Here is a 20,422-nt window from a genome sequence, read left to right on the forward strand (position 1 = left end):
AACATACTGAGCTCATCAAAAAGTATGAAAAATTATCAGGGGCCAAAAGGAAGCAGGAACTAAAAACCATAGTGGAATGTGGAAGCTATACCTGCTCTGGAGGCCTTTGCCTCCAAGTAATCAAGAGGCTTGGTAACCAAAAGGCTTATGTTTCAACAGCCACTGCGGGACATGAGACAAGATACTGATCTCACATAAGCTGGAGACCTCAAACTGAGATCACTGCATAAAACTATGCAGTGAAAGAGTGAACCAGAAAAATTCTGCCAATCAGCAAAGGGAGACAATGAGGAAACCTGTCCACCTCAGCTTGAGGTCTAGAGAGAGAAAAAGGTATAGGAGGTGGGGGAAAGGTTTCAATTGAGAATGAATAAGTATGGACTCCTCAAATGGGTTTGGGGTTCAAATTATTATCAGTAGTACAGTCTGATAAACTTCAGACTAAGAAATTAAAGAGGGTCCTGGATTGGTGCGATGGGTATCTGGCATAAGCAAATGCATACCACCTCCTACATGAACTTGAGTTCATAATTACATTTTAGAAAAAAACAAGGAAACAAGCCATCAAAATGAAGAGTCAGCAGAAACAGCAGACAGCAGTAACAAATTTCCAAGAAATTCAGACAGAATTATTTACACAAATAACAAATGCACTAAATTATTGAATAAAATGGGAGGTTAAAACATGAGAAAGGAATACATTCTACCTAAAAGACCAGATAGATTTGGGAAAGGAACAGAACTTCAAGAAATGAAAAGTGTAACTGAAACACAAACAAAAAGCCCACTCAGTACATGGGCTAAATATCAGATTAATTAGACACAGCTAAGGAGGGAAAGTGACTTGGTTGATACACCTGAATGAATTACCCAGAATGTAGGTAAGATGGACAGAGAAATAAAAAATTAAGATAATGTATTAGAATTTTCCAGAATTATGCAGAAAGCACAGCAAATCCAAAGGAAGATAAATCACCCCAAAGACAAAAGTGAAGAACTTAAAAGCAACTGACATAGAAAGATTGTATAAAACATCAGTGTTCTCAATAAGGGCAAAAGAAGTAAGAAAACAGTGGAATAAATAAACTGAAGTACTAAAATAAATGTCAACTTGAGATACTTCATATTCAGCTAAACTATCATTCAAAAGTAAGGGTGGGCTTCCCTGGTGGTGCAGTGGTTGAGAGTCCGCCTGCCGATGCAGGGGAAACGGGTTCGTGCCGGGTCTGGGAAGATCCCACATGCCGCGGAGTGGCTGGGCCCGTGAGCCATGGCCGCTGGGCCTGTGCATCCGGAGCCTGTGCTCCGCAACGGGAGAGGCCACAACAGTGAGAGGCCCACATACCGCAAAAAAACACAAACAAACAAACAAACAAAAGTAAGGGTGACCTATATGATTCATATATATGAAATTTTAAAACAGGCAAAATTCATCTTCAGGGTGAAAATTAGAATAGGTTATCTGAGGAGAAGAGGAGATAACTAGGAAAAAGCTTTCTTGGGTGATGGTAATATTTTATATATTTACAGGGACTGGGTTATACTGGTATATGCATTTGTCAAAACTCAACAAATACACACTTAAGATTTGTGCATTTCATTGCCTGTAAATTTTACGTCAATAGGAAAAGTGAGCTTCATATCTTTCAGACAACTATTTAAACTCCAACATTATTTTTTAACTGAACATACTCAATATCATGGATGTCATTCCATGACAATACTTCTGTATCTAATTGTTTTTGTTTAATGGTTGCATAGAATTCCACTGTATGAAGGCATCATTATTAACTTAGCTCAGCCCAATACTGAGGGATACTCGAAGCTGTTGCCAGTTTTTACACTATTAAAAACAATGTTGCAATAGGTATACATGTACATATATCTCTGTGAACTGTACTAATATATTTGATGCTAAATTCCTTGAGTAGGTAAGTATAACATTTTTAGAAATATTGTCTTCTAAAATGACACCTAAGTTTTTACTCTCAAAAACAGTGGAAGAAGAAAATGGTCTGGCTAGCTCATACCTTCACTATATTAGATATTGTTAATATATGCTTGCCAGACGCATATTGTGTGTGTATGTGTATGTATATATATATATCTTTCTATGACCATCTATTCTAATCCTTTGCCCCTTTCCTAATTAGTTACTAGTCTTTTTTATTAATGCATAAGCACTGTCATATATGTTTAAAGATTTTTTTTGGAAGCGGGTCTGGTAGTCTTTTGATTTTATTATGGTCTTTTTTGGCCAATTTTAAAAAAAAATTATGTAAATTTAGTTTTTTTTCCTTTATGGCTTTGGATGGGATGTTCCTCTCTTCAAAATTATGAAAATATTCCCATATTTTTAATTCCATTTTAAGTTTAAAATTTTACTAACATAATGTTATAGGTCACTTATTCTTCAAAAATAAACTTATTCATAGAAAAAGAGATCAGATTTCTGGTTACCAGAGAGAGGGGAGGAGGAGGGGGAATTGGACAAAGGTAGTCAAAAGTTACAAACTTCCAGTTATAAGATAAATAAATACTAAGGATGTAATATACAACATGGTAAATATAATCAACACTGTTGTGTGTTATGTATGAAAGTTGTTCAAAGAGTAAATTCCAAGCACTCTCATCACAGGAAAAAAACTTTTTTTCTATTTCTTTAATTTGTATCTATGAGATGACGGATGTTCATGAAATTTATTGTGATAATCACTTCATGATGTACGTAAATCAAATCACTATGCTGTACATCTTACACTTATACAGTGCTGTATGTCAATTATATCTCAATAAAACGGGAAGAAAAAGATTTTAATTCCACCTGGAAGTTCTGGTAAAAAAAACTGTCAAATGGCAAACAGTCTCAACCCCATTTATTGAATAAGTCATTCTCTGTATTAATTTGAAATACTACCTGATCATACACCAGAGTGCCAAGTAGCCTGATGTCTATTCTCTGTTATCTGAACTAACTGTTCATTCCTACATCAACACCATAAAACTTTACTAAAATTTCATACATTTTAATGAGTCCAGCCTTATTACTCTTTCTTTTCCCAGGTTCTCCTGGTGCTTCTCCCATGTTTACTCTTCCAAATGAACTTAAGTCATTTTATCATGAATCCTTTCCTTCTCCAAAAAAAAATATTAAAAAATCCAAAATCAAAACCAAACAAAATCCCATTAATATTTTCATTGGGATCATATCAGATTTAAAGATCATTCATTTAAGAAACAAATGTTATTTCTATAATATTGAGTCTCTTAATAACATGGTCCTTTCCCCCCATTTGTTCAATTCTTTTAAGCCATTCAGTAGAATTTAAGTTTTCTTCATAGAGAACTTTCATATTTCTTTCAATAGTTTTTGATTAGCATTGGGTGAAAGTAAACATCAAGTTAACATGCCCCACGTAAGAGATGAGGCAGAGAAGTTACCTTTGAAAGAGTCACAATTTAAAAGAAGTAGTTTGGGATCTGCTATAAAATAAGTAGGGGAGCCTTATATTGCACACATTTCCTTACCAAGCTCCTCTATTTTTAACAGAGAATGCCTTTTTCGTATTGGCTCAACTAATTCTTAATATAAGCATCCCTTAACTTTTCTTTGTTCATTAAAGTTATCCATTATGACGTTCCAGCAAATTCACCAGTCCTCTAAAATTCCTTGCTACTGATATTAAATACACTTTTGACACCACAGGCTGGTTAGTGTTATATCTCACTTTGACTATAAAGTGAAAATTATGGTTCCTAGTCTTAGAAAAATTCACATATCACATAATTTTGCATATGATTTTAAGAGGTTTGAAGTCATACTGTTCAAAAACTCCTACCATAAAGGATGCCTGGCTTAAAATGAACCCATGATTCTAAGGTACCTAATGCACTTGCTACCACATAACCTGCTGTTAGTCCTACAGAGGTAATTCAAGCAGAATGTGCTTTAGTCACACTTCATATGGGGCTATTTAATTGTTTTTAAAAAACGTTTTATTTTCAAGTAATTTCAAACTTTACAGAAAAGTTACAAAAACACCACAAAGAATTCTTCAGTCAGAATGCTCAAAAGTTACCACTGGAACATTTAATTTTTTTTTTTAACATCTTTATTGGAGTATAATTGCTTTATAATGTTGTGTTAGTTTCTGCTGTATAACAAAGTGAATCAGCTATATGTATACATATACCCCCATATCCTCTCCCTCTTGTGTCTCCCTCCCACTCTCCCTATCCCACCCCTCTAGGTGGTCACAAAGCACTGAACTGATCTCCCCGTGCAATGCAGCTGCTTTCCACTAGCTATCTACTCTACATTTAGTAGTGTATATATGTCAGTGCTACTCTCTCACTTTGTCCCAGCTTCCCCTTCCCCTTCCCCGTGTCCTCAAGTCCATTCTCTACGTCTGCGTCTTTATTCCTGTCCTGCCCCTAGGTTCATCAGAACCATTTTTTTTAGATTCCATATATATGTGTTAGCATACGGTATTGTTTTTCTTTTTCCAACTTACTTCACTCTGTATGACAGACTCTAGGTCCATCCACCTCACTATAAATAACTCAATTTCATTTCTTTTTATGGCTGAGTAATATTCCATTGTATATATTTGCCACATCTTCTTTATCCATTCATCTGTCGATGGACACCTAGGTTGCTTCCATGTCCTGGCTATTGTAAATAGTGCTGCAATGAACATTGTGGAACATTAAAGAACTTCAATTTGAGTTTTTGTGTATACTGTAGCTCAAGCTGCTTAAACAAACAAAGGAACAATTTAATACCTAGGGTGTAATTATAATAATCTTAGTACAGGACCAAGATCGCATACGAATAATTCCAAACCCTGAATCTCTGAAACTAAAAAATTTTCATAACTCCTCCAGCAGCAGAAACCTGACTGAGCTCATTTACAGTCATTATTTTCCCATTAAAATGTAAACATTTGTAGGTTTCACTGCAGAAATAGTATTGTTTGATTATATAATGCTGCCTCAGACCTACTAGGGATGAATATAATATAGTAAACGTAACATATCCCCAAAGATTTCCAGTAAGAGAATGCAGATCGTTTATTATCATTGCACATTATCTACTAAGTGCCAGGTATTAATTTAGGTATTATTTCATTTACTCCCCTCAACAACCCAGTAAATTCGCTCTTGCCTGAGGTCACCTAACGTGAACCATATGTAGAGGCAATATTCAAATTCAGGTTTATCTCAGTCAAAACCTTAACCACTTCTAAAAGTTTAAAAAAGCATTGAAAACAAGTCTCTTAAAAACACAATACTGGCGATGTGGGAGGTAAAAATAATTCTTTGATAAGATGTAGCATCCTCTTCTTCCCTCCTTCCAGCAAATAACACTACGATCACCTACAATTTTTATCATTTTCATATGAATGTCTGAGAAAACACAGATATTACAAAAAAGATACTTCTAAATGCCTTTCTTCACTTTTCCCCCCTAAGAGTAAAGTACAGGACCATATATATTTATCTTGCTACTCATATATCACCTTTTAGCAATCAAAATTTTCTGCAATCCTGATCTTGCCAAACATCAAGTTCAATAAGTATGTCTGGGCTTCCCTGGTGGTGCAGTGGTTGAGAGTCTGCCTGCCGATGCAGGGGACACGGGTTCGTGCCCCGGTCCGGGAAGATCCCACATGCCGCAGAGCGGCTGGGCCTGTGAGCCATGGCCGCTGAGCCTGCGTGTCCGGAGCCTGTGCTCCGCAACAGGAGAAGCCACAACAGTGAGAGGCCCGCGTACGGCAAAAAAAAAAAAAAGTATGTCTTCCGTATTCATCTAAATCAGTGGCTCTCAAATTTTGCCTCTCCCCACTGCCCCCATCCCAGGGGATGTGTGTGTGTGGGTGTTACCAAAATCTAGTCAGTAGAAGCCAGGGATGCTGCTAAACATCCTATAATACACACGCCAGCCACTCACGACAAAGAACTCTGTGACTTAAAACATCACAGCGCCAAGATAAGATATCATGATCTAAGTCACTGATGAAAATGCTGAACAAGAATGAACAAAATATAGGAACACACTGAAGAGATTTCCAAGCTGACTATCAACAAACTAAGCAGAATATTCTAAGTATGGCTATCAACTAACTGGGAATTCACCTTAAACCTTTACTATTCATCAAACACCCAAACACAGACATTTTAAATTCAGTTTGTGGCATTTTTCATTTAGAAATAATAATGGGAAATTTAACAAAGAACAAATAGAAAAATTCTGTTCCATAGATTTCAATTATTTATTTCACCAAATTATTCAGAATTATTTATTTCACCAAAATAGTTATAAAAATGAAAGATCATCTTACTACCACAGATTGGATTAAGTCAAACTTCACCCTTGAATTTTAAGATATTATTCTGAAACATGTGGCCAAATATTCCATATCGAAGTAGCAATTAAATAAAATCAAATTAAAACAAAATACCATTTCCACCTTCCAAAACAGCAACAAAATTTTTAAAAAAAGAGACAACTCAGTGCTAGTGAGATGTTTAAACAGGTATTCTTTTTTTTTTTTTTTTTTTTTTTTGCGGTACGCGGGCCTCTCACTGCTGTGGCTTCTCCCGTTGCGGAGCACAGGCTCCGGATGCGCAGGCTCAGTGGCCATGGCTCACGGGCCCAGCCACTCCGCGGCATGTGGGATCCTCCCAGACCGGTGCACGAACCCGTGTCCCCTGCATCAGCAGGCGGACTCTCAACCACTGCGCCACCAGGGAAGCCCAGGTATTCTCATTTACTACAAATGAAAATGAAAACTGGCTTATCCCTAGCTTATTTTTACTAGCCCTACTTTATAGATGAGGAAACTGAAGCACAAAGAAGTTAGGTGGCTTAGCTTAATATCACATGGCTAGGAAGCAGCTGGTTAGAAATCTGAATCCAGGCAGCCTAGCTCCAGTTTGTGCTCTTAACCACTCCATTTTACTATCTCTATGTTTTTTGTTTTTTTTTTGCGGTACGCGGGCCTCTCACTGTTGTGGCCTCTCCCGTTGCGGAGCACAGGCTCCGGATGCACAGGCTCAGCGGCAATGGCTCACGGGCCTAGCCGCTCCGTGGCATGTGGGATCTTCCCAGACCGGGGCACGAACCCGTGTCCCCTGCATTGGCAGGTGGACTCACAACCAGTGCGCCACCAGGGAAGCCCTATCTCTATGTTTTATAGAATTTTATTTACAACTGTTTAAAATGCATCAAAAATGACTGGAAGACAAAATTAAGGGTGAAAAGACTGGTGAAAATATTTACAATGCATGCAACAGATCAAAATGAGATATAAGCAGGCACATTAAATGAAAAAATTCAACTGTTCAACCTCTAATCAGATATGCAAAAAAGTTCAATAATATTCAATTAAAGTGCAGTATAACTAAAATAGGCACTCATACATTTTTGTGGAAGGTACAAAGTAGTACTTTTTTGGGGAGGACAATTTGAAGTTTCCTTCAAAAGTATAAATGCATGTAGTCTCTGATCCAGTAATTCCACTTTCTAGGAATTTATCATACAGAAAAATTCACATAAGCACACAAAACAATTTATTCAAGGATGTTTATAACAGCATTATTTGTAATAATTAAAATCTAGAAATTAGCTAAAAATGTTCATGAATATTGGAATAATTAAATAAATTAGGATATAGTAGTCATAGTTGAAATATACTACTTAAACAAAGCGAGGCAGATTTGCATTAACAAGTAAGATGTCCCTAATATATTGTTAAATAGAAAAAAGCTAGCTGTAGAAAAAACAGTGTGTGCCTTTATTTACAGAGATGAATAATGCTTAACTTGAGGAGAGTCATGTAACTTTTTATACTTTTATATAAGTATTTAATATTATGTTTTACTTTATTGATTGAAAAAAGGACACATGATTAGAAGAAAACATAAAATATTATCAGTGGTTGTCTCTGCGTAGTGGAAGTAAAGGTGCTATTTTTCCTTTAAATTTTTTTATGATGAGGATGTATTACTTTTACAATTGCTACTATATGCTGATTCCTTCCTACACTCCAGTTAGTGTCTAGGTAAATTAATACACTAAGGTCACAACTACACAGTAGCTATCATTAGCTCCATTTTACATATGTGAAAGCAGCTAAGAAATTGACTCTAAAGTCTACTGTGTACTATGTTGCTAATCTCCTCATGTGAAGACACTAAAAATATAAGAAAATGAAGCCCAAATCATTGTAAATTCATGAGTAAAAGGCATAATGCAAGAGTCCAATTTGCCATTTCAGAGATCTGAGGTGTTCCAAAATAACAGTATAAATTTGTGTTCTAAACTCAGAAAATACACCGAATGTAGTATTCTTGGAAAAAACTTCCCACATACATTCATGTGTCTAAAGACCCCAAAATTAAAAATTTGAGGCTATATTAGTAGTAGTAAAACCATTCTGAATGGTTTCTTTCATAAAACAGGAATACATTTTATATTTCAGAAGGCACAAACCAGTTATCTTAAATTTCAAACAACTTATGTCTATTTCTAGATATGTCAGTTTCAAAATACACAAAAGAATCATCTCATATTTGATAAATGCAAAGTATTACTTTACTCCTAGAAACCAACCGAAAAAAGGGAAAACCACCTTTAGAAATATTTGTCTTGAAACATATAAAATAAGTGGATAACACCATTCTCTAATAATATAATACCTTCTGAAAAGATGGAAGGTTTCTGTTTCTTCAATTTATGTAGTAAAATTGTGAGGGAACCTTACAGTTTACCTAGTACAACGCCCACCATTATACAGATGGAGCCCGGAGAAAAGAAGTAATTTGCTCAAGGCCTCACAGTTACTAAGAGGCTGAAGTGGGAGGACTCACTCAGGTTTTTTTTTTTTTTTTTTTCCGGTACGCGGGCCTCTCACTGTTGTGGCCTCTCCCGTTGCGGAGCACAGGCTCCGGATGCGCAGGCTCAGCGGCCATGGCTCACGGGCCCAGCCGCTCCGCGGCATATGGGATCCTCCCGGACCGGGGCACGAACCCGTATCCCCTGCATTGGCAGGCGGACTCTCAACCACTGCGCCACCAGGGAGGCCCCCACTCAGGTTTTTTGACTCTAAATCCAGAATGTTGACTTTTGAAAGGTATTATCCAATAATTTAGTGGGCTACTTACAGTACTTTGGGATCCTGTTCTTCTCTGTACTACTGGGGCCTTTTTGACCCAGCACTTTCAGAGAGCAGGAAACTCATCTCTAATGTATTATCTGTATTCACAGATTCACTACAGACTAAATGTTTTCCAAGTTCCCTTTCTTCTCCATCACTGGCTCTCAAATGAAATCGTATTTGGAATCCCAAAGTAAAAGGATTATAAAAGCCAAGCTGCTCTGGTTAAAAATATGCAGGAATTCTGCTTTGACTTATTGCTTTGTCCTTGAAGCTTCTGAAATACTTTCACGGTATCTTAGGTCTCAGAGAGAAGGACAGACATGTACACACACTCTCTTCTCTCTCTCCATCTCTCACAACACACACACACACACACACACACACACAGAGCAAACCCAAAGTGTTATTAAAGTCACATGACATAAAATTAGCATAAGTTCCTAAATGTTTATTTCCAATTCGTGCAGTCATCTTGTCCTGTACCAATAACAAACACTTCATAGACCACACTTCGAGTAGCAATGTTCTATAGTAAACCAAACCTTAAAAGATGTTCCTAATCAAATCAGAACATCTGATATACTAAGAAAGAAGTCAGACACTTACTTCTTATCAAAAAATGTTGAATTTTCTCTCCTTTTGGTGAATCCATTGGGTAGAAGTTTTAAGTTAATAGCTTGCTTTCGAGCACGATTTTTCATAAAGTACATCTAACAACCAGAAACAAACAGGCAAATTAATATTAAAATGCCTTAAATTCCAAAAGCACATAAAACAATGTTCAAAACACAATAATTAATAGTTATTGAGTAGTTATGTTTCACAGACTGCACTAAACAGCAATGTCTCATTTAATCCTCACAATACTATGAGGCAGGTACTATTAGTACTCCCATTTCTGCTATTTCAGCTATTTCTGAGATGTAGAGCCTACATTCAAATCCAGGTCTGTCTAATTCCAGAGCCTGTGATTTTAACCATATACTCTATAAGCCAAAAGAAGAATTTTATGGGGATTTAAAAAAAATACAGGTTTTAGCAATCACAGGGATTACCTATACAGTTCTTTCTTTTTTTACTGATGGTTTCATACCATAGTTAGCTATATATATATATATATATATATATATATATATATATATATATATATATGCCTGCTTCTATTACTAGTCAGGTAGCTTCATTCAGGGAGGAACTATGGCACTGCCTAGTACAAGGCTTAAGTTAAAGTAGCCACTGATGTAGGATGTACAAAATGGGATATGAGAATTCTAGCTCTGACATGTGTTACTCAATGGATCATGTACGTTGGTTGAGTCCATGCTAGCCCATGAAATGATTTGCCTTGCTTGTGTGGTTAACACAATCTTAAACCTTCAACTTGGTTTAAGATAGTCCAGATCTGCAATGTTCTTACGTACCTGGTAGAATAAAGGAAGGCCTGTTTCTTCTAACCTTCAAAAAATTCCCACAAATAATACTTAAAGAAAAAAAAAAGCAGTACTCAACAAAAAATAAAAAAGTATAAACAATATAAGAAAATAAGGCTCAGTGTACTGGAACCAAAAGGGAAAAAAGATGTAGCTGAGAGAGCTCCCTATATATTCAGACACTAAAAAAATCATAAACAGATAACAGAACTGCTCTGCAAAATTTAAAGGAATAAAAGAAAGCCTGAAAATATGTGCAATGAAGAGAAACTATAAAAAGTGACTCAGCAGATTTTTAAATAAGCCAAACTAAAATTTTGCATTAGAGATAAAAAAGATGGCAAAATCAGGAGAGGTTAAGGTGTAGGTATGATATAGGGAGAAGGCCTAAGCCACGTTTAATGGTAGTTTTAGAAGAAGAGAGAATGAGTAAAGCACAGGTAATATTTTAAGAGAAATGAGCTGATAATTTCCCTGAATTGATGAAAGACACTCCACTAATTCAATAAATTTAATAATTCCCAAGTAAGATAAATAAAAAGAAAGGTGCATCTTCACAGTATAGTAAAAATGCAGAAGACCAACAATAAAAAGAATGCATCCAGAGAAAAAAGATTTCAAAGGCAGTTAAAAATGACAGATGACTTTACAACAATAAAAATGGAAGCCACAGACAATGGAAGAGTAATTCTGAACCCAGAATTCTATAGACAAAAATCATTTAAGAGTGATTTAAATGCCGATAGAGTAATCTAAGAGTTGGCAACCAGCAAACTCTCTCTAAAGGACATTCTAAAAGATCTACTTGAGGTAGAAAGTGATCTCTCAGACAGAAAGTCTAAGATGATGGCAGAAAAAATAAAGAGCAAAGAAAGTGGAAAATATGAAGATAAACCAAAACAAACACTGACTAGATAAAACAGTAATTACTGTATGGAGATTGAAACAAAAAAGACAATTTAAATACCTGAAAACAATACGAAAAGTCAGTAGAGTGTTAAATGGAATTTAAGTGTTCTAAGGTAACTGCTGGCAAACTAGGGCCAAATCCTGCCTGCTGCCTATTTTTATAAACAAATTTTGTTGGAATACAGCCCTGCGCACTTGTTTATGTATTATTCATGGCCGCTTTTTTGCTACAGTGGCAGAGTTGCGTAGTTGTGACAGAAACCATAAGGTTTGAAAAAAAGGTTTACCATCTGACTCTACAGAAGTTTGCCAACTCCTGTTCTAAGGTCATTGCATTGTTTAAGTACAGGCTTGAGGTACTGATTAACTTTAGATACGGATAAATGAAGTATGCATGCAATGTCTAGCCTAACCAATGAAAGGATAGAAAAAGGATGTATAAGTTCTAAACTGATAGAAGAAAAATTCAAATGATAAGAAATTACTCAATTAGTCCAAAAGACAAGAAGAAAAAGAACAAAACAAAACAAAGCAAGTGGACAAACAGCACAAGTAAGGTGACACATTTAAAGTCAAATATATAGGTAATTTTATTAAAAAGTAAATGAATTTGATGATTCAGTTAAAAGTTCCAGATTGTCAGAATGGAGAAAAACTGCACCCCAATTATATGGTACTTTGGAAAGGTACATCCAGAACATAAAGATACAAAAAGGCCTAAAGTAAAAGTAAGGGACAAAATACACCATGCAAATACCAACCAAAGGACTGAAATAGTTCAATACCAGATAAAGTACACAAAAAGCTTGAGACAAAAAGGGTCACATCATAATGCCAAAGGTTAAATACACCAAGAATTTCCTGAAGTATGTATCTAATAATTTAGCCTTAAAGCATATGAAGCAAAGCTAACTGAACCACAAGGAGAAACATACAAATCGTTTTGATTTTATCTATTGGGAAATGTTAACATACCTCTCTCAGTAACTGATAGAAAAAACAGACAAAAAACAAAAACCAAAAAAAACCCAGTAGCACTATAAATAATTTGAACAACATAATTAACAAATCTGACCTAAAAGGAATGAATATATTTAGAATACTAGATTTAGCAAATGCAGAATAATTTTTCTTTCCCAAGCAAACAGAGAACGTTACAAAATCTGACCACATGCTGGGCCATAAACACAAGTCTTAATGTATTTTAAAAGAATGAACTCAGAAAAAATATGTTCTCTGACCACAATGCAATTAAGCTAAAAATATAGAAGGATATAACAAAAGTCAAGAGGACACGTTAACAAAATAGAAAAGGAATTCACAATAGCAACTGATCTAGAAAAAAAGAGAGCACAAATAAGGATTATCACAAATGATAATACAACTTCTACAGACACGTAAAGGAAAATATGAAGAACTTTATGCCAATGCATTTGAAAATTTAGGTAAAATGGAAAAATTCTTAGAAAAATGTAGTCTACTAACAATGACTCAAGAAGACAGAGAAAACCTAAATAGTCCAATAAACGGTAAAGAATAAACTTCAGAAGCCCATTAATACATTTTACCAAACTTCCATGGAAGAAATAATCCCAATGTTAGTTAATGTATCCAGGACCAAAATGGGAGCATACCCAAATAATTTTATGAAACTAAAATCACAATGATATGAAACCTAAGAATACCAAAAAGGAAAATCAGAAGTCATTTCACTCATGGACAGAAATGCAAAAATGAATGAATGGATAATGTGTACATATACGTAATACAACTGAATTCTGCAAAGTATAAAAAGCAGGGTATGATAATAATATACCATGCAAGTTTAACTTACAAGAGAAAATTGATTAAAAGATTATTATTCATACTAGAATATTATATATTAATTAAAAGAATAAATAATCAAATACAGAAAAAGCATTTGATAAAATATAACCACCATTCATGTTAACATCTGTTAGCAAACTAGGAACAGAACTGCTTTAATCTAAATATCAAACTGTATCTACAAAAAATTTAAAAGCAAACATCATGGTGAAATCTTGAAACTTTTCCCTCTATGATCAGGAGTTATGAAACAAAGATGTACAGAAGAGTTAATATACCAGGCCCGAGACTGTTATCCTTAGAAAGTTCTGTTGGCAAAGTTGGCTCTTGGCTGGTGTCTGGGAATTTGACTGACGGGTAAATGGACCCTACACTGACATAAAACTTTTCCTAAAATGATAAGAGTGGTTCACTGTGCTGAAATTGTACAAAAATGTGGTTTTATCTGCTTCCCTTCTGGGAGTATGGAATTTGGCAAGTGCTAGGGTGAGGGTGCTTCTGCGATCAGCCCCCAGTAAAAACCTTGGGCAGTGAGTTTCCCTAGTAGACAATAACTTCAAACGTTAATTATCACAACCCATTGCCCGAGGAATTAACTGCGTACAATGTGACTCGAATAGAAGAGGACCTTGGGAAGCTTGTGGCTGGATTCCTACAGACTTTGCCCCATATACTTTTTCCTTTTGCTAATTTTGCTCTGTATCCTTTCACTGTAATAAATTTTAGCCATGAGTACAACTGTATGTTGCATCCTGTGAATCCTTTCAGCAAATCATCAAACCTAGGGATGGACTTCAACTTACAACATAAATATCTACTATCATCAGCACTATTTGACATTATTGGAAGTCCTAGCTATACCAATAAGGCAAGAAAAAGATAAAACAAGGACAGAAAGACAGAAACAAATTGTGATGAACTGTTTATAGAGAAAATCTCAAAGAATCTATAGATAAGGTATTGGGACAGATTTTAATATGGTTACTACTATAAAACAGACAACAAAAATATCTCATTCCTAAATACCAGCAAAGAGATAATAAAACATTCAAAAGAAAACACTACTTAAAATAGTATGGGAAAATAGAGTGCTCAAGAATAAATCTAATAAGAAATATGCAAGACCTTCACTGAGAAAATTATAGAGATGTTAAAGAACCAAATAAATGCAGAGATACAACAGTCAAGGATTTAAACATTCAATGCTGTAAAATCCAATCACTCAAGTAACTCTACAAAATAAATGCAACCCCAATCAAAATTCCCAGGTGGGGAAGGTAGGACTGTAGAATCAACAGGCTGATTTTTCATATTTGTATAAAATTACAAAGAGCCACAGCCATATTTTAGAAAATACTCTAGAAAATATTCTAGAAAAATGGCTATATTCTAAAAAACGAATGAAGTGGGAGGACTTATTCTTTCAGTGAGTTTCAGTAAAAGACTACAATAGTTTAGAGTGCTGAGCATTGGTGTGGATAGATAAGAGGACCACCAGAACGAACAGAGAAGCCAGAAACTGACCCAAGCATATATGGATGCTTGACTATGACAAAGATCGTCCTGTAGAGCAGTAGGGAAAGGATGAATTTTTTCAATAAATGATGCTAGAAAAAGTAGATTATCCATGTGGAAAATTACATAGGACCTCCACTTGACATGCTAGACAAAAATGAATTCCATGTTTACAGACATAAATGGGAGATGCAACACTGTAAAACTTTTAGAAAATAGTTACAGGAGAACAGCTTCATAACAAGGTAGGGAAGGATTTCTTTATAAACTCATAAAACTATTAACTATAAAGGAAACATACAACAATTTTTACTACATGAAAATTAGGAACATCTGTTTACCATAAAACACTAAAGAGAGTAAAAAGACAAGCCACAGAATGAAGGAAGGAATTTATAACACACACAACCAACTAACAACTAGCATCTAAAAATACAAAGAATTACTACAAACCAGTAAGAAAAAACAACTGACCAATGAAAAGATGAACAAAAGACTTAACAGGCATACCACAAAGAAGAATATCCAATTGGCCAATAAAATATTTGAAAGGTGCTCAATCTCTTTAAGAATCAGACAACTACAAATTAAAAATCATAATAAAATAACACAGCCATCAAATTGACAAAAACTCAGAAACTCTGACCAAGTATTGGAGAGGATGCGACAATAGGTACACTTAAACACTACTGTGAGTATAAACTGGTATCACCACTTTGGAAAATGTTTTGGTAATATATAGTCAAATTGAAGATATGCATACGCCACAACAAAGCAATTCAGCTTCTAGTTATAAACCCCAGAAAAACATATGTATAAGTAAACCACAATTCCTAAACAGAAGTGTTCACCATAGCACTGTTTCTAAAATTTAGAAAACCCAGAGTCCATTTATTACAGAAAATCCAGAAATAAGAATGGTTCAGGAAAGGGCATAAGCTGGTGGCAGGAACTTTTGAGAAGCTGGTAATGTTCTAATTTTAGACCTAGGTGGTAGTTACATGGATGTTTACTGCATAATTATTCATTAAATGGTGTATTTCTGGACCTCCCTGGTGGCGCAGTGGTTAAGAATCCACCCATCAATGCAGGGGACACAGGTTCGAGCCCTGGTCTGGGAAGATCCCACATGCCGCGGAGCAACTGAGCCTGTGCGCCACAACTACTGAGCCTGCTCTCTAGAGCCTGTGAGCCACAACTACTGAGCCCGTGCACCACAACTACCGAAGCCCATGCGCCTAGAGCCTGTGCTCCGCAACAAGAGATGCCACCACAATGAGAAGCCCATGCACCGCAATGAAGATTAGCCCCTGCTTGCCGCAACTAGAGAAAGTCCACGTGCAGCAACGAAGACCCAACGTAGCCAAAAAAAAAAAAAAAAAAGGTGTATTTCTATTTTATGCTTTTTTATATGCATGCCATATTTCACAAAAAGAAATTTAAAAAGTAATTTATCTTTTAAGTAGAATTTAATTATGTCTAATTAAGCTTGAGGGAAAAGAAAACTTGGTGCATGGTAATTTTTTTTTCAGATGTGGGTAATGTCATGTCTGTACCAATAACACCAACAAAATAAACTGTTTAAACGGTACTAAAATTCTGCAACTCCAATACCAAAATGGTATTGAAAAACGAACATAGTACCATGATGTGATTTAATAATATTATTAAAGAAATTTTAGAACAACAGCAGCTGCAAAATACTTCAAATATGTAAGCTTTTAATTTTGCATAGTGCATAAGGAATGAAAAAGGGATGAAAGTATGAAAATTAAGTACACTAAAACAACAAGTCCTGTTAGCTCTTCCTTCAAAATTCAAATCTAATCACTTCCCAATAATTCTAACAGCATCCTCTCTGACTAGAACCACAACAACAGCCTTATAACCGGTCTCCCAGCTTCCAATCTTCCACTCTTACCTACTCAATTCCACTTTCCAGAGAGCAGCAAGAGTGATCTTTCTAAAAGCAAACAGGCTCAATATCCACCCATGGCTTCCATTTTTACTTCGAATACATTAGGAGCCCTCACTAGTTTCTTTAACCTCACATTCAACATGCTCCTCACTCAACTACGCTTCTGTCACCTTGCCCCTCTTTTAATTCCTCAAACACTCTAACTTCATCCGACTCATTCTTTACTTTTGCTTTTGTCTCTACCGGAAAGTCTTTCTCCAAACCTTCACATGACTGCCTCTTTCTCATCATTCAGACTGCTGCTTAAATGTCATCCCTCAGAGAAGCCTCTCCTGACTACTGTACGGAAAATAGTACCCTTATAACCCCCTCCTCCCCCAGCAAACAAACACCATTTTCATTTTCTTTAATCTCCTGTGTCCTATCTTCCACATGCACTTAACGTTACCTGAAATTATATTTGTTCCTCTACTCATCTCCTGTCTCTCCTGCTACAATACAAGCTCCATGAGGAGAAGGACCTTGTTTTGGTCACTGCTGTATCCCTAGTAACTTAATATATTTGTTGAGTGAAAAAAAAAAAGAATCTAATTCATTAGAAGAAATTCTAACTGGAAGGGGGTAGAAGAAATACTTACATGTTTATTGCTTATTGGTCTCTTCAAGAAAGCATCTCTAGAAATATGGTCGGCTGTTCTTGCCACATCTTCCAAAAATCGATAATCTACAAATTTCGAAATAGAAAAATAAACAAATGATATATGCCAATGGCCAGGAAGCATCAATCGGCTATGCAGAAGATGGCTTACCACTTAGGAGATTCATTTCAGTAAATTGTTGCATTGAAACATATGCAGTTTTATCTCGAACTCCATTACATGTCAGTTCTGCTTTGTGTTTCTTTACACAGGGCAAACTGAAGAGACAAAAGAGGAGGTACTTTTACACTCTGAGGTAAAAAGGGTACAGGCAGAGATAACAGGGTAGGAAATGACATACATACCTGCAGGAATAGTGCATACAACGTGGACATCTGTACTTTGCTTCTTCTGTACCACAAGTTTCACATCTACAAAAGCCCACATGAAACTTGATAAATTATCAAATATTAATTTTACATGTTTATTTATAAACTTTTAATGCTGAGTCAATTACTCATCACAATCAATTTACAGATGTGTAATCATAGTGAATAAAGTAGATGCAAGTAACTCTTATGAAATACTTGATAGCTGTCAAACATCATTAGAAAATTCTCCTCTAGGAAATGACAACTACATTTACAATGTTGTTAATGATATGTAATTCAAGAAAACACGTATTAAATTAAAAAAAATCATCTCACTTTGACTTCCTTTTCTACTATAATCTGAGAATGAGATCATTCGATATTTTAACTTGTAACTCTTGACACTGTTAACAATTGTGTGTGTGCACATACCCAGAAGTCCAACCCATGAGCTATGTTTATTTATCTTAAAGGCAGACACACCAGAAAAAGATATAAGACCCAGGCAAATTTAGAGAGTAGCAGTTTCATCTTTCTCAACTCCTCACCCAACCTAGAATGGGCGTCAAAATAATCTAGAAATGCTATTATGCATCATCTGTCTTCAACTGTTCTTTCAGGATCTTGGGATACTGACAATCAAACTACAGCTACTTCTGTTTTACTCACTGTGTTCAAGACAGTGATAATCCCAAGAAACTGACTACTCTTATTTCCTATGCTGCCTCATTATCACACTATAAGGAAATTAAATCAAAAGCAATAAATATTCATAGTACCCACAGAGAAACTAGATAGTTGGGTGAGTTCAAGTGTATTTTGTCTAATTTTAACTTACTCCACTTTGTCCTTGTTGGTTTTATTAGACTTTTCCTCACACCTATCCTCTCTCAAAAGAATACTGAGCCAAGAGCATATTAAGTCAAGCCAGATTCTGGTCCAAGGGTTTTCTGGCCCCAAGAATTTTCACTTCCTAACTTGGCCACTGGACACTAGTACCAACCTCACATATTTTCACCGAATTTATTGTCATCTGACAAAACCCTCCTTTCCCAGTCGCTCCCCCCCGCCATCATTCAGGCTCCAGGGGCCCAAACTAGCGCTTATTTATCATTATTCCACACCCTTCTGGTAGTGTAATTTCTTTCAATCTAGACAACAGAAAATTCCATAGCTTTATTCCCCCAATGGAATTCTCCTTGCCCTACCTTGACATGGCCAGTTTCCGCTTGGAGCCCACTGGGGGATTTATCTGAGGCTCTTCTTTCACCTTTGTATCATCCATCACTTCTTCTTTAGGGAAATACTTCTCTTCTTTTACACACACTTCATCCATTATTTCCTCCTTTTTTACGTTCTGATCAAGAAACATCTCCTCCCCTTTAATCTTCAAGCCATCTTTTTTCTCTTCCTTCACTTCTAGCCAGTCCATCACTTCTTCCTTCACCTTCACTTTCTCTTCCTTTACCTCTGGTTCTTCCACCTTCTCTTCTTTTACCATCAAACTACTATCCGTCTCCTGCTTCACCTCCAACGTGCCTGGTTTTTCCTCTTTCACCTCAGGCCCATTCTCCACCTCCTGCTTTACCCACTGGTCATTCCGCATACCTTCTTTCATTTCTGACCAGTCCATTACTTCTTGCTTCACAACTGCTAGGTCCACTCGCATCTCCTCTGCCCTTGGTCCATTTCCTTCTTCCCCTTCCCCTGTCTTCCCCATTCCGGTCAGTCCATTCCCCGCCTCTCCACTGCCGGCCTCCTCGGTCCCTACCGTGCCCCTGCCTCTCTCTCCATCTGACTCGAGACTTAGCCGCGCCCCTTCAGCTCCACTCTGGAGACCTCCTCCCGACGTCTCCTCATTTTCAGCAGCAAAATCCATCAGCTCAAGATCCTTGACTTCCGTTGCCACTCAGTCCTTCAATATGGCTGGTCCACGCCAATAGGAATGAATTTCTGGCCACAACACCGACAGCGGCCCACGTGTGGATCAGAGAAGTAGCAAGAAGAAAACGCCGGCCCGGCGCGTCTATCCAAGCAGTCGTAAAGCAACGCTTCCGCGCATTGCCGCTTCACGACTCGTAGAGCTCTTTACGGCTCTGCTGCAGTCCGGCACAGATCCTACGGGATCCGAGTGAGGCCGCGCCCGCTGTCATCCCGCCTTCGGGGCGGGGTTTCGCCAAACCCTTCCCTTGGGGAGGCCGCGCCCTGTGCACGTGGCCACACGCTTCCGTTTAAAGAGAGCGGAGGATCTCCGCTCCGGGGGGAGAAGCGGGACCCTCACAGCTTTGTAATTGGAAGACTACCCTAATCTGTTCTGAACGTGCATGAAAATGGAAGAAACACCTGATATTACGCCTCTCCATGCTTCAGTTTCTTCAGCAGTACTCCAGAGACGATGGTATTACAAATCTTTTGGTTTATTTTGATGATTAAGTGTAATCATGCATGGAAATAAGCTAGCAGTGATGAAAGTCAACATATGGTCGCTATTATTACTGGGAATCCTGATAGGTTTCAGGTAGGAAAGAGGGCATTAACTTTAATTCTTTCACTTCTTTGTCCGTAACAGCCGGCATCAGCCAGTTCCCCATTTATAGCATCTTACAGGATTCTCTCTAGGAGAGAGAATATATATATATATAGAATATAT

At 36.7% G+C, this 20,422-nt stretch overlaps 1 protein-coding gene across 1 annotated transcript in view; it reads right to left on the reverse strand.

Annotated features, from left to right (window-relative positions):
- The window catches only part of ZNHIT6 (zinc finger HIT-type containing 6), a 55,460-nt gene extending 35,790 nt beyond the window's left edge, over positions 1–19,670 (reverse strand). The window contains exons 1-5 of the mRNA XM_079697266.1: positions 18,981–19,670; positions 17,767–17,832; positions 17,573–17,679; positions 17,402–17,487; positions 9,771–9,874 (exon numbers count right to left, since the gene is read on the reverse strand). Of these exons, the coding sequence (XP_079553392.1) occupies positions 9,771–9,874; positions 17,402–17,487; positions 17,573–17,679; positions 17,767–17,832; positions 18,981–19,651 (1,034 nt within the window). The 5' untranslated portion in view covers positions 19,652–19,670. The remainder of the gene's footprint in view (positions 1–9,770; positions 9,875–17,401; positions 17,488–17,572; positions 17,680–17,766; positions 17,833–18,980) is intronic.
- Positions 19,671–20,422: the final 752 nt, after the last annotated feature.

This window comes from Hyperoodon ampullatus (genome assembly GCF_949752795.1).
Source record: "Hyperoodon ampullatus genome assembly, chromosome: 2".
In the NCBI taxonomy this organism is placed as follows: domain Eukaryota; kingdom Metazoa; phylum Chordata; class Mammalia; order Artiodactyla; family Ziphiidae; genus Hyperoodon; species Hyperoodon ampullatus.